General features: G+C 39.1%; 1 protein-coding gene across 1 annotated transcript in view; it reads left to right on the top strand.

The window, feature by feature from the left end:
* The window catches only part of si (sucrase-isomaltase (alpha-glucosidase)), an 84,802-nt gene extending 68,893 nt beyond the window's left edge, over nucleotides 1-15,909 (top strand). Inside the window, 8 exon segments of the mRNA XM_042486938.1 lie at nucleotides 2,796-2,944; nucleotides 3,747-3,831; nucleotides 3,989-4,045; nucleotides 5,291-5,415; nucleotides 5,793-5,881; nucleotides 8,049-8,098; nucleotides 11,245-11,415; nucleotides 15,589-15,909. Of these exon segments, the coding sequence (XP_042342872.1) occupies nucleotides 2,796-2,944; nucleotides 3,747-3,831; nucleotides 3,989-4,045; nucleotides 5,291-5,415; nucleotides 5,793-5,881; nucleotides 8,049-8,098; nucleotides 11,245-11,415; nucleotides 15,589-15,666 (804 nt within the window). The 3' untranslated portion in view covers nucleotides 15,667-15,909.
* Nucleotides 15,910-16,148: the final 239 nt, after the last annotated feature.

The raw sequence follows: 16,148 nt of genomic DNA, 5'->3' as shown, positions 1-16,148 counted from the left end.
GAGAGAAATGAACCATAGACAGAGCTTTTGAAATGTACGTCTATTGAAACAGTGAATGTGTTTACTCAAACACTGAGTCCTTGTCTCCAGATACAAGTAAACAATCTCAGTCACAGGATGTTCTACAGCTATCTTGACTTTTTGTATTTTGCATTTACTAAAACATATTGTCCACCTATATGTCAACTAGAAGATCACCCAATAAAAAAAAAAAAAAAAGACTAGCCTTCTACCAGCTGACTGCTAATTAACCCTTTGAAACCCAGAGGGACATCACTTTTCTTGTGCTGCTTTCAGACACCTTACACAGGTATTTAAACCTTTGAAACCTGAGAAAATTATTGTGATTTCTTTTTAAAAATATGTGATAAAATGCAATGAGCAGCTAGGTAAGAAAGGTCCCACAAATTACAAGAAATTAGGAGATTTAAAAAGAAAACAAGTTTTAAAAAAAGCTAGCGAAGAATGTCCAGGAGCAAAAGAAAAAGCTAGACCACAACTATATTTACAACAATCTTAATTACATATTTAAAATTAAGTTACGTTTAAAAAAAAATGTAGGTGTGTTTTTTATGTAATTTTCTTGTACGTTTTACTAATTTCTTGCTTTCAGGTTACTCTTATTTCATGTTTTAAAAATAAATCATACCCATTGGCTCCGGTTCCAAAGGGTTAAACACCTGCCCCAAACAGTCATAATCCAATCATGGTTTAGCAACAGCAGGTTGGTCAAGCTTTTGTTTTGTAAGCATGTTAAAGTGTACATGGTGTGCATGGGGCTCTAAATTCCCTCTCTCATTGAGCATGAAACCCAACAAGACATCCCAACACATTAACATCTGGCTTTTGTATTTAATGGGTAAGGTTACCGCTGACATTCAGGTCAAATGACTCTGCAGTGGTCATGGGTATTTACCTGCCGCGGCTCAAGTCAGCAGTGATGAAAATATGACCCCCTGGTGGACGCACTAGTTGTTCCAATGCAATGACACGTTGCCACATTATACCATCTGTCTATGTCCATGCAGCGCTCAAATATTATGCAAAATTACACTAGTCTGCACCAAGTCACGAGGTAAAGTGGATCATCCACTAATTAGGTAGATCAGTGGTTCGATCCCCGGCTTATCCAGTCCCCTAGTGCAGTATTCCTTGGCAAGATACTGAACCACTGTGGCATCAGTGTGTGAGAGTGTGTGAATGTTTTGACTTAAACAGGCACTTTTTATGGTAGCCTCAGCCACCAGTGTGTGAATAAGTGAATGTGACTCTGTAGTGTGAAAGAGCTTTGAGTGGATGGAAGACTAGAGAGGGACTGTACAAGTGCAAGTCCATTTACCAAAAAGCAATGGATATAAAATAATGTAATGACAGTAGCATTTTTACCTGCCTCCATGCTGCTTGCTACTGTGAAATAACATTTGTGACATTGAACCTGACACACCATAAAAAGAAAAAAACAAAACAGAAAAGCATATCCTCATCACACAGCTCTGGGCTAATGCCAACGGGAAACAAGTCTATAGCCTATTTTGAGCCGGTTTTCCAACATTTTGAAAACTTGCAGATATGTGCTTATTTTGGTAGGAAAAGAGTATAAAGATGATATTCTTCATTTAGAGTTTATTCTTTTGTATTACAAAAGCCAAAACACAAGAGCTAAAGTGTAAGGAATGAATTATACAGAGGCATTTCCCTAAATCTGTTCCTGGAGAGTTAAGGATAATTGTAGTGACATTGTCATGCTCTTATCAAATTTGGGGACGTTTACACTCGAGCAGCTCCAGCCATTGCTACATGATATGATATTGCATTTGCCAAACAAGTCAATTACTCCTCATCCTTAAAGCATTTTCTTTTGCAATTTTAAATTTAAACATTGTGTTCAAGTATACAAGTAAAAAGGGTTACATAACAGTATGATCTTACATTTTTCCTTATTATACTCTTGATTCTCCGGCCTAACTATATCAATGCAATATATGAACTTAGTCAAAGGCGTATTCTTGGATCCTTAACAGAGCATGTTGATCTTTTGCCAGACACATGCAGCTTTACCCTCAGTCAAAATCATGTATATAGTCATAAAGTGCATATTAAAGACCCTGGGCAGAGCTCGAAACATTAAAAATTCAACAGCAGACAGAATTTCAACCATTTCCTAACATTATATTAACTACTCGATAGGTACAATTGATAAAATCTGCCTGTGACCGATCTCAAGCCAGACGGAAAAATCAATGGTCGTTATAGCTATAAACCGTACATATATATATATCCTTTATTTAACCATGTAAAAGACTCATTGAGATGTATGTGCTGAGCAGGAACATGAATCTTGTCAGGTGTAGCAACAGTACGAGGGTAGTGCTCAGCATGTGGTCAGTTGCGAGTAACAATATAAGTGAAAATTTCACAAGACCAGAAAGCCAAAATCCTTTTTTTAGTTTAGTTGTATTGGCACATACATATTTATAGAAAAGACAGAATAAGAAATTAAAAAAGTTTAAACATTACACAGGAGAGGTCAGAAGTCGAAAATGGCGTATGCAGATACTTCCCCTATTAAATAACTAATTCATAAAAAGAAGACAAAAAAGAAAGATTGCACTGACCGAAATTGAAAGACTAAGCAGTAATACAAAAATGTTTCAATAAACTGCTGTGAGTCATTGCAAATTTTTTTCTACACCAATTTGTCACAATAACTAATTAGGACAGAGTTGGAATTTTTATCACTAATCATTTTGGCAGAACTGTGAGTAACCACCATATTTACACTCTTTCCCTTTCAGAGACAAGATCCTGTTGCTTGGGATTCCGCCTTCTCCGAGGCGTCCCGTGACATCCTGAACATCCGTTACACCCTCCTGCCCTATTTATACACACTGATGTATGAGGCGCATACAGAAGGAAGCACAGTGGTCAGACCACTCTTGCACGAGTAAGCACAGACACACAAAACACACGTTTCTTATCTTTCCTGCTAACGTGCTGACTAGTAATCACTTAATGAAATCATTTAGTTATTACCTGGATGGATCTTTTCTTGATTTGCTGGCAAGATAACCTGATTTTATACCACACTGCTTCTCGTTAGTATGCAGAATATAACATGTGGTGATTGCCGGACTAAAAACCAATTTAAGCAGAGCTTTTATATAAGTGCTCCGACACGTTTTCGGCACCACTGTTTTAATGCCTAACTCATTCACAACTAGTTGAAATGTTGCAATCAAAGCCTCCTTTATGAGTTACAGATGTTAAGTCGAAATGGGGGATTAAAAATGCATTTATTTACACATCCAGAAATGTTGCAGTGAAGTTTAACAACCTGGTTTGTGACTTTTGCTAATTTTAATAACTTGACAGGGGAAGACAAATTAGAAGTGTCATCCCTAAGAATCCTTTGAGCAAGGCACTTTCTGTTTCACTTCCAGTGAGACTGTTCAGTGGCCAACCATAGATGACTGTGGCTATACTTGGCAGCTCCCAGATGTGAATGTGTGGAACTGTGTGAAAAAAAAAAACATATTTATTCATTTTAAGAGACTCTTATAAAGTCACAGATGGTATTTAAGGAGCTGGCAGGATGAGTCTGGCAGGGATATTTGGCTTGCATCTTTAAACCATTGAATTCTGAATGAGTACTTGAACAGTCGTCTGGGCTGAGGACACAGGAGAGAGCGTTAGGAACGTTTTTCTTTTTAGTCAGGCTTAATGGCATCTGTGCTGGTGTGTCACAGGTTTGTGGATGATAAAACCACATGGGACGTCTATAAGCAGTTCCTCTGGGGACCTGCTCTACTTATCACCCCTGCCCTTGATCAGGTATATACAACACAGCTTCCCTTTACTCTTTGACTTATATACATGTCACAGATGAAACTTTTTAATCATTTCAGGGATGGCCGCCAGTCTGTCTCAACTGCCTGTATTTCTTTAGCTTGGACTTGTGCTTATGATTAACTGACTTTGTGATTGACAGGGAGCCAGGAGCGTGGATGGTTATGTTCCTAATGCACGCTGGTATGACTACCACACGGTGAGTCCAAGTCTGTAACAACCACTAAATAAATACAAAAAACCAAAGTTTTCATTTGATCCAAAGCCAGCCCTATCTTGTCAATGGCATTGCAGAAACACTGCCGGCTGATGAACAATGACGATCACCAACACATTCAACCCCAGTAGATAACAGTGTAGAATAATTACACTATCCATTACTGAAAAAGATAACACATCTGGCTGGCTGATTAGTGTATGCATAATAATGCATGACATATGAAAGTATGTGGGACATATCTTGTATTGAACATGCAAAGTGCTGTGTCTATGAGGTGCTTTAAGTCTAAAAATAATCCCTACAAAAATTAATATGTAGACAGACCACGACAAGACCATGACTACAACAAAAAACCCAAATGACAATATTAACAGGAGAGATCTTTGACAACATCATTACAGACTAGCAGCTCAACAATGGCAGAAGGCGCCTTGATGACAAAAACAAACATCCAATCGCTCTGTCTCTTTCTAGCTAGGGGACTCCCCATCTGTTAGACAGCATCATAAAAGCAAATAAAACTCGAGAAAGAACAATATAAATGGAGACATGTAAAATGGAAAGACGCGAGGAGAGGAGAGGAGTTCGTTACCTCCATTAAACTTGTCCATTCAGCACACAGAGACTGTTAGAAAGGACCAAGGACAAAGTAAAAAAAAAAAAAAAAAAACCTGAAAGACCATTGCAAAGAATTCTTTTGGCTTGTATTTAATTACTAAAATGCTTCAGATGAAGCCTTCATAGATGCCACGCATTTTACTGGCTGTTCTGTCATACAAACGCAAACTTCTCACAAAGCAATTGTTGAATAAAATAAATCAAAGTTTAATTACCTATAGTATTTAATAGCCGTGTAACCGTTCTCAAAATTTCCGGTTCAGTTCGATACGGCTTATCAAACTGAACCGCTGCTGCTACAAGCAGCGCAGCGACTGTTTTTCCCTGACCCAGAGGAGGCGTACGGGGTGTGAGCTGTCGCTTAGCTGCTAACAGTTTAAGTCTTTGGTTTGGAATGGCTCGTGCTTCGGCTCAATGGTCATGTAAGTGACTGTGCTCTACAGTTGGTTGCTATAGACAGTGCAATAGGATAGTTGAACGTATCATTAAATAATACGTACCAAACTGAAAGCCTCGCACTGAATGGTTTAGTACAAATACATGTATTGCTACACCCCGACTACTAAGAGTATTTTACTAATATGTAATTATTGCTGCTTTTATCAGGCCAAAGACGTCGGAGTGCGCGGGCAAATGGTTAGCATGCCCACACCCCTGGACCATATCAACCTTCATATCAGAGGGGGATATATCTTACCCTGGCAGAAACCAGAGAACACAACATATTACAGGTATGTGCCACACTCATCATGACTGATACATCATGACGGCACTCACCTACAGATTAGCGTCCCTCGTGCTAAGTTCAAGTGTGTGTATTCCATACGTTTGTGCATGTAGAGAGACAGGGTGCCAAAGAATGGTGTTTTTCCTTTTGTATAACACTCATAAAAATAAATGCCATCTATGATTGTCAACGTGTTTTCAAGAACGACGCAGTGAGCATGAGAGTGGGAGACATTTAGAGGGTGATAAATGCTCCAGAAGAGGTGAGATCAGGTGGATCCCCCCCAGCAGGAATGTTAATGTATTTGTCCTCAGCAGCAGGTATAAATAGATGTTGTCCTTTAGCAATCTGCTATAACCCTCTCTACCCATTTTATTTCAGTCGGAGGAATCCTTTAGGACTGATCGTTGCCCTGAGCGACAGCAGAACTGCTCGAGGATCATTCTTCTGGGACGATGGCGAAGGAATAGGTAAGTTAAAGGTCACCCTTGAACACACACACAGAATGGGAAGTCATTTAACGTTTTTCAGTTGCATGTATGAACTAATTTTCATAGTCATGATAGTATACCATGTATTAGTAGTATATCTGTGCAGATAATTCCCTGGTAAAAGCATATCTTGATCATGAAAAGTTAAATTACTAGGCAGACTAGATGGGTAAAAAATAAGGGCTGTACACGTCTCAGAACTATGCCAGTCGAATAGGATTTGGCTCTTCAATATGAATATTTGATGATTCATTTTGTTTTCCACACAAAGTTTTAACGGGACATTCAGTGTAACAGATATATTCACAACATATAGTAAACAAGCTAACTGCACTAATGACCAGCCATACATATGCGATAACGTTTTTGCTGATGCTAGATATTGAACAAAAGACAGCGACTGGAATGTATTAAATTGCTGTGAGCTGTAAATTCACCACGTCTGAGCCGGAGGTCTCTCCTTTCATCCACTTTGTGCATATCCACATGTTCTTGTTCTGAATCATTTGGTCAATACTTTATAACCAAATACCTGAAACATTAATGACCGTCCCATCAAGCCCAGTTTTTGTGTCATTTTGTGTTTACTACTGATTAGCAAATGTCAGTATATCTGCTTAATATCTGCATTTTAGCATTTACACTGTGAGCATGCTAGCATGCTTATGTTAGCATTTAGCTCATAGTACTGCTGTGCCTCAGGCTAAATAAGGGTAGTTTCACTGAGGTGTTAGCATGATGACACTCTTAGGCTTGTTCAAGCAAATATTTGCATTGCAAAGCAAAGTGTTGCCCCCAAACACCCCTGCGAAGAAAATAAATAAAAGGCACATTTACATGTTATCATATGTTATGTTAAAAAGTAAACAAAAAAAAAACCCTTCTTTGAATAAATTTTGTTGGCTGAAAGTTACCTAATTGTTTTGATGACATAACTTCACATAAGGTTGCATTATTTTGTAATTTACAGATGAAAACACCAGAGTTGGTATCTGAGTGGCATTAGATAGATTAATTTTTTTTTCTGTCAATAAAAGTTTTGAAAATCAGGAACACATGAATGTGTAAAGCCCAGTCTTACACTCCTGTGCAGTATGAGAAAACACAGTTCCTTTTTTCCCCACTGAATATGAATTACTTCATTGATATCATCAGATACACATGGACAACTACAACATATTCTTCTCTTCACACATACACACATGCGCGTGCACAGATATACGAACAGAATCCGCCTCTGAAGTGCCTCTGTGAGATGATGCACTCCTCTGTGAAAGGCGTGTTTGTGTTGGGACAAAGAAGAGAGGAAGAGATAGAGAGAGAACGAGGGATGACAGAGAAGGGGAGTGACAGAAACTATTACAGTAATTCCCCATGTCGCTGCCTGGAGATATGCTCTCCATCACTCCTCTTTTATCTGCTCCCTTGCTCCACTCTTCTGCGTCTCCCTGTCTGTCTGCGGCGTAGCCTCCCTATGTCTTTCTTGTTTGCTCTGCCTCGCGCTGCAGCGCCTGCTTACCTGTATTATCTGCTTTTCTTGAGTTCTGCATGTTTGAGTTTTACTTCAGAGGGTTAGCTATCCACTCTGCTGTCAGTCAGGCTGGCTCAGCCGCGCGTTAGTTACTCACTCATCAGTTTCATTCAACCAGTCCGATGTTCACTCGTCCATGCAACTAATTAATTATTCAGCCTTTCCAGTTAAGCACCTTTACAGTTAAGCAGCATAGCTAGTCAATCATTTATTTTACTACCCCAGTTCTCTTATTCGATTATTTAACCAACCACTAATAAGTTGAAATAATGCTGTGTGATGAGTCAATGCATGGATGAGTCTATTAATGACTCAGTACTGTATGGTATTAACTCATCTAGCCACTGTGCCAGTCAGTTTTTTTTTATTTATACATTCAGCTTCTCAATGTTTCATTTACTCATTATTACATGACTCACTCATTCATGCACTTCATCAGGTGATTATTTGTTTTTTTCCATCCAGTCAATCACATCAAACTCACTTATCCATAAAATCCCTCGTTTATTCACTTGAGCACTATCTCTCTGTCATTCATTCAGGTAGTCAAACACCAATTTTCTCTCCCTCTTCATTCCTCTCTGTATGTAATTGACTCCCATTTTCTCTCCTCAGATACAGTTGAGCAAGGACAATATCTGCTGACCTCCTTCACAGTAGCAACGGTAAGTTCAAGGGCCAACCACATGTCACCCTCCCTCTACCCCCCACCCCTGTAATTAAGAGTTAAACATTAAAGGCCTTCTCTTGTTTTTGTCCATTTTGTGATCATTTGTAACAAGGTAGGAACAATAAACAAAGCGGTCCTATCCACCCCTGGGTAACTTTCTCAACCGTTCCAGGATGAGAAGACCTTCTTTGGACTCCTATGCGAGCTACCAGAAAAAATCAGCAAGCTTAAACTAGCACCAAATAATAGGCCAGAAAATGAGCTTTCCACATGTTTTTTTGTACATGGCATAACTAAAAACAGTTTGGTGGAGGAAGAGCAGTAAAAGAGCCAAGAATGAAATTGCATGCTATATATTTCAAAACAGTGACCCAAATGTGAGGAACAGTCAGATGTTCTCCAGTTTGATGTTGGACTTGGAAAGGGTGTGGTTGTCTGAACTAGTTGCTTTCTACAGGACTCCTATGGTCATGAAAAACCTGGAAAAGGAGTTTCATATTTATATTTTCCATGCCTGGAAAAGTAATTGAATTACTAAAAATCAGTGAAAGTTTAAGAAAAGTCATGGAATTTTGTCTATATAATGGGATTGTTACAGTAATCTTCCATGGATAACCATTCGCATAATGTAACATATAGTAAAATTTATTTGAGTAGCTGTTGACGTAATGTAGCTCTAGTTTACGTCAGTGTTTGACAAAATTTGTTTAGGATCCCCCATGTTTTGTCTTTCCCTCCTTGTATGTCAGTTAGCTGAAATAACAATCATTTGCAAGTAGTGCAAGAAAAAAAGAGTGTTATGGGTCCTCGAAAAGTCATGGAAATGAAATTTTACCCATGAAAATATGTGGGAACAGTCTCTAACTTGCTAAAAAGGCACTGTCCCTTCTGTCCCCCTTACCTAACTGACCCTGCTCTCCCCTATAAAACCAGATTTATTGCCTTGTTCAATTTTATACCCTTGCAGTCTTGTGCATGTCATGGTGACATTACAATTTTTTAACAATTTTAAGAAGGTGGAAAAGGAAAGTAGACACTGTCAGATCTATGTTGCAGAGTCAATTTTCAGAATGTTATACTAAATTTAGATGTTCTGACTGCAACAGTAAGAGTCTTAGGCTTTTTGTTTTGCGCCATCACCAAGTCAACAGCCATAATGAAGTCACAGTGTCATCTTCATCAGGTGCAGGCCTTTTGTTGTGCACACACCCATGCAGTATTTTCATGGCTCCAAAGAGCCATGTTCATGCGGAGGTGGTTGGAGTGGAGCAGCTGTGGTTGTGTTTATGCAGATCACAGTGCCTTTTTGATACTTGTTTTGGCACGAAATTGCACTTACAGTTCTGTCTGCTCAGGCAACCTCTTATCGCAAACACAAATAGCACTTTTGTGGCTTTAGTTGGCATAAGCACAAACACTGATTCCAAAATGACGAAAAAAAAACTCTTTCTTGTACGTCGCACTTTCCATTTTCACCTAATACAGCTTTAAAGGTGTGTCAAAGTACAGTTTTCAGGATAATTAAAGGTGTGCTGGTCAGATTAATGAGTGATTCTTATCAACAAATACTTCCTTTAGTAGAATGAATATCTGTAATGTATAAACAATAATATGCGCCCTATCTACAACCTCTAATTTGATGAATATCCAATGTTTAAAAGGTCAAATACCTTACCTTTGTTATATAATATTGAGCAAATAAAATGGTAGGACATGGCAAGGGGTCCAACAACAGAAATACACTAGTTTGTGCATAAAAATATCTGCCAGATAAAGCCAGAAACATTGTTCTGTGTGCTTGCAATTGCAAAAAAGGGGTGGTCTCAAGAATATATAATTACTTTGTGACTGAATACCAAAATGGGTACCAAAAATTGCGCCATGCAACCTGATCAATACAGCCTCACTTGTGCTCGGGCACTTTGTCTTTTATGTTGAACCATGACATTACCAATCAGTTATAAAAACAGATACATAAAGAAAGAAAACAAACATGAAATTGTCTTTGTTTGCACCTCTGCTGCATCAAACTGGGGCCCTAAAAGTTTGTGTTGCGTGTGGACAAGTCTTAACGGCTAATTTCAGTGAGAAGAGAGTGTTTACCACACCACAGTTTGATCACATTTTGAGTCCGACATGACAGAAACCCCTAATCACTGGGACTAATGGGACTAACCCACCCCTATTTGCTTCTTAGCCAGGGAAAGGCACACAATCACACACAGACACACATTAATGAGCACACGCTTAATCACAAAGACACACATACATATATGCACACATCTACAGTATACACATACTCACATAAAGCAACCATGGCCAAACATCTGTGGCTGTCCTCTGCCTACCATCAGGCTCATTCCAAAGCAATTTCACACAGCGATAAAACAGGCACACTGTCTGACAGCCAAAGGGGGAACAGAGAGAGCGCGAGTGATCGTAAGTGTGTGTGTCTTTGTGTTTGAATGCGCTCTTGTGTGTGCATGTGCATGGTGTATGTGTGAACAGGCAGATGTGAGAAGATGAGGATAAGTTGGGCAATGAGGCCAGTGCTGCCTGGCAGATTAGCAGATCGTATGCCATTTTGGATGGCTATCTGAATGTAGATGTGGGTTTGTGTGTGCGTGTGTTTGTGTGTGTTCCCGTAGCTCCATATGAGTTCTGGACCTTAAGTGTGAGGCCTTTTTTTTTTTTTTTTTAACAAAGTGAGAGCGGTTTAGTCTCTCACAGTTTTCAAGCTGCTGTCAGTACTTTGGTTCATTTATAATCAAGAACCTTAAACATTTGTGTGTGTGTGTGTGTGTGTGTGTGTGTGTGTGCGTGTGTGTGCGCCTAAGCGTGTGTCTCTCATAGCGTAAGCATTATAAAAGCACAGATGTAAAACTATTCAGAAAATCAAACTCTGCCTGCGGACATTATCTCCTAAAAGCAAAGCATGGAGTAAAAATTGCAATACCGTGGACATAAAACCAATGATATGGAGAAAGATACTCAAATGTTAAATCTCACTCAGTTAAGAGATGGAGCACAAAGCAGAATAGATATTACTTTATATAATTCAAGTGCATGATTTCTTGTATCCATTTCTAATAACCCTGTCTTTTTGTTTCAATCTCATTTCTCCAACAATTTCACCACCAGAACACCTTGACCAGTCGCATCGTCCACAATGGCCTGAACCCCACTGACCGGTTGACCCTGGGTATGGTGAGGGTTTGGGGTGCAGGAAGTGTTCAGATCACAGAAGTGACCCTGACAGACGGGGCTGGAACAGTGCATCCACTGACCCCGCAACACAACCTTGACACACAGGTCAGTAATGTGATAATTAATGTAGTTGTCTAAATATTTATCTGTATTATATTACAAGTCAGTTTAGTGTAAGTTGCATCAATAATAACACAAAATGACACCCTCAAGTTTTTAGGCTTAGAATTGTGTGTACTTGATGAGTTCCTCCAGGACTTTCCAGGCTGTTTTTCAGATTATTGCGGCCTAAAATGCCGGGTTTCATGGTAGCTTTTTAAAAAAAAATTGTGATCCATGCTGCATTGTTTATAGGTGTTGTTTTGCAATGAAATTGCGACATCGTAAAAATATTTGCACTACTGTCTCAGAATTGGAGCCTGTAAAAATGCAAATTTATTGTTTTTCATAGAATTCAAATCTTTTTATACTGGTGGAGGAGGTGTCGGTGGGGGGAATCATTATCGATCATATGTTGCTTCAGCTCAACGCAGGGCTGAAGGGCCATACCTGTGGGGTGGTCTCCTTCTGCTTTCTCTGGGCAGTTAGCACAAGCTAACACAGCAGCAGCGACTAACATGACTTGGCTGCTAAACAGTCCTAACAATCTCAAATCTCACACACATTAAAACGGCTTGACTTTAATTAATAACCATTGGGTGACGCTAATCATGTGATGTCAACAGTTAGCACCCTGTCCTTGCATGTGTGTGTCACTCTGTCCCAGCCATGGAGCTCACACTCCCGCAGCAGTAGTCTCATGATAAACAGAGAAAGAGTGAGAGTGAAGGCAAGGGTGGCTGAACAAATCAATACAATTATATTTTTCCTCTTTATAATGTATGCTGACTGGACAAATTTGCAAGGTCACGCAGAATGGATGTAGATTTGCTGAATTTGTGTCAATTGTTGTGATTGCAACATCCTGGAGAGACTACCTTATGCTTCCTGCCACAGTGCACTGGCTTCTTTGTGATAAGCACAATTCAGCAGAATGCTGACCTCATTAAGCAAAGGAAATGGCCTTTGACTGCAAATGGCAATTTCTGGCTGTTTCTGGTTACAGTGTATTTTAGCACATAGTTGCAAATAGAAACTAATTGATAATGTGTGTTGTATCCTATTTATGTGTTTGCTTATATGTTTCTTATGTGGTAAATTAAACAAATCACATAATATGTAGCTTTAAAGCCAGAGAAAAAACTATTTTACAAGTCACAGAGAAATGCCTCACAGCATTTGTTTAAAATTGACTGCAGACATTGCTATTCAATAACTTTTTTTTGCAAAGTCTTATTCACTGATCATTAATACCATAAACACTAGACTGAGGCATCCACTGTCAAGGATGGGAAACTTTGATGGTAATGGAACCAAATTAACCTATGTGTATACCATCACATATATTCAGTTGCATACTACAAATTGCACTAATTACATTTCTGCTCTAATAACCCCAAAATAGACATATTAATCACTGTCTAACATGCATACAGTCAGTGCCATGGCATTCAATAGTAGCTCAGGGAGCCTCTTTCATCTTAACATGCACACAATTCATAAACACACCCCTGCCTTCATGTTGATTGAGCATTTCCCTGCCAGTCAAAAAGTGTAACCACAAGAAACAGAAAGACAAAACCTCAGGTTCACAACCCAACCCCTGCTGTGCAGCACTTTGTCATCTAATAGCTGTAATCATCTCTGCCTTCCCCCTGACACTGTTGTTTTTGTAATGAACACAGAGCTGAAGACTTGACTCAGGACAGCGATTTTTTAAAGCTGCTCATGTAAAATGATTGTCATTTCCTCTTGCTCGATCCATCATCTGCTCCAATGGTTCAGCGGAAAAGAAATGTGATAGAGAATCAGGAGGAACTGTGTACACAAGGCCAAGCCATATGTCCTATTATTATGCTATGTGGTGATTCATTTGATCAAGAGTGCCATTTTCAGTGACGATTGTGGGAACAGGACACTGACATTTTGTCATTTCTTTACAACCAAGGATTTTTCCTACAGTACCTGTGAGTGAATCTCCCGTGTTAGGAGGTCAGAGGGTCGAGATCAACAACATTGTCCAGCTAGAGGGGATTCAGTCTTTTACATAAGGACACTTCAATAAGATGATGGTTATCAAAAGAGGGCTTCAAAAGAGGTCATCTAACTTAATAATAGCTTTTTCAATCACTAGGTCAGGTCACAGTGATGGTAGGTATAAGAATGAAAAAGGGAAATACCACCGGCACTCATGAGACATGAGGCAATAATGGACACAAATATCAGGACCATCAAGGTCATTTTTAACCAATCCAATGTTTCACATCAGCTGTTACACAGGTGTTTTACTGACATAGGTTTCATACACAGCAATGCATAGTGCAATTGTTGTTGACTCTACAACTCTCTGCCTTTCCTCCACTCTGCACCCTGCCTGTTAGGAAACAGCACATGCCATAAATGACCGCAAAACGCTGTGTTTATTTTTGTTATTCATCAAACTTGTGAGCACTCGTTTCAGCTAAGTGTGAGAGCGTGTTATCTTGGAGAATAGAAGAAGAAAAAAAAACTTGATTGGGACATCCCTTGTAAGTAGGGTGTATGGGTATCCTACAGTAATACTTACAAGTGTTTGGGATGGATGATACATGGGTCAAAGATGTGAGTGTATGATACAGCAGACAAAAGGAAAGATGAGGCCAAGTTTAAGAAGATAGCACATGTTCCCTCTCCTCATTTGGCCTGTGATAAAATATTCCTGTCGAGGTTGTGTACTGTACTCAGTGCACTTATCGGGAGCATGAAAATGATAGCTACAGCAGCTCCATAAATAATCGTAGGTGAAAAGCCCGGAAGCCTTTGATTTATACTGTTCTTGGAGAAGACGGACAGGGAGAGGAAAGAAGAGACGGCAAGAATTGCAGATGAAGAAAGTCAGAATGACGGAGGGATTTTTGGAGTGTGTGTGTGTGTGTGTGTGTGTGTGTGTGTGTGTGTGTCTATGTGTGCGTGTGTGTTGGAGATGCAAGGATGGGTAAAGAATAATGAAAAGACAGAAAGACAGTCCATCTTTGGAAAGGAGAGAAGCAAGGACAGAGTGGTGGAGACAGAGAGAGGGAAAGAATGCATCACAGGAAACAGATGGAGAGAGGAGTAGAGAGGTGAAAGAGATAAACAGAAAGAATGAAAGCTGGGTGGAGGGAAGGAGGAAGGGCAAAGAGAAAGGAGAGAAAGGGAATGAGGATGACACAGTATGCGCATGGTAATAAGTGGTATTTCAGTGTGAGACAATCCATTCATCTCCTTAAGTATTGTCTGATGGGGTAACAACTTGAAAGAAGCAGTAAGCAGCTGGCACTGTGTCATTTAAATACAGTGAGGTGGGAAAGCTATTTCTGTCTGGTACAGGAGGTTTTATTCTGAATCTATTCATATTGTCATTTACAATATATCATTGCATGTACAAGCTCAGGCTTGTGTAACTTTACTTGGGACCCATGCTGTTTATATGATATGAATGAAATGGGATTCTTTGCCTTTAAACCATACAAGGTATAGAAAAAAAGACAAGAGCAATATATTGTACATTTCCATACATTTTTTTCCACATTTGGTATACTTATCTTCTAACAAAAAAGGAGCAAATTGTGCATGCATCCATTATCTGTGCTGGCTTATGTTGTGCAGGGTTGCAGGGAGGTTAGTTTATGCAAAATTCATTGGGTGAAAGGCAGAGTGCTACCTGGACAGGCCACAAGTATATCACAAGCTAACATGTAAAGTGTATAGACAGGCAATTATTCACACTAACATTCACACATACGGGCAATTTATGGTCACCCAACTTGCATGTCTTGGGATCTGGGTCAATATATGTAGCAAACCGTAAACTCAAAAAATCACTTTAACTCTTTTCTATGTTCAGAATGTTTCACTTATCTCTTGCACATACATTTTTTACATACATTACTTATATATAACTTTTACAGCAGCATAAATCCAAGAAACAGAAGTAAAACCGATGTGACAAGATGCTATAGGTTTATAGTGAAGACTCTCTCTCTCTCTCTCTCTCTCTCTGTTAATTGTATTTTTTTTTCTGTCTTTCAGATGATGGCATGCTCTTCATAATGTGTAGATTGAAATGTATCTGTAAAATACAATAGATGAGGAAATACTGACATTGGTTTTAAAAAACATTCATGCTTAAAAATCTACTCCCCTTTCTTGTGTCCTTAGGAGCTGATTATAGATGCTACATCCAAGTCTGTTCATGTGGCTCAGAGTTTCACCATCACATGGAGGACGAGCGTCTGATCAACAGAGTACAGTTTTTGAGTTTGATTGCTAAATAATTATCATACTTGTATATAATGGCCCATTGTGATATAAAGTAAACACAATGTCATTTGAACAAATAATCACCTTCATGTACTCCATTGATAAGCTGACCTGTAAATGTTATTTTTTGGTTGTATTTCACAACCTGACTAAAACTTTTTCTTTCACTTTGATGTTCCATCCAAACCTTCATTGACATTACATTACATTGAATACAGGAAGAAATAATGCCAAAAGATGACATGTTTTACAATAAATTACTTTGGATCATAACTGTTTAGTGTTTCAATACCCACAGTACGGAGCTTCAAATTATTAAGTGCTTGGAACTGAACAAATTATGCATGAGTACAATGTTGGCTGTCTTGATTTTTCTGCGGCAGTGATAGTTGTGGCCAGAGGCAATATGTTTTGGGGTTGTCCGACCCAATCTCAAGAACACCTTTAGGGAAGTTCTT

Source organism: Plectropomus leopardus, chromosome 5 (assembly GCF_008729295.1).
Source record: "Plectropomus leopardus isolate mb chromosome 5, YSFRI_Pleo_2.0, whole genome shotgun sequence".
NCBI lineage: Eukaryota > Metazoa > Chordata > Actinopteri > Perciformes > Serranidae > Plectropomus > Plectropomus leopardus.
Note: the sequence above shows the minus strand (reverse complement) of the source record. Positions and strands in the feature narration are given on the sequence as shown.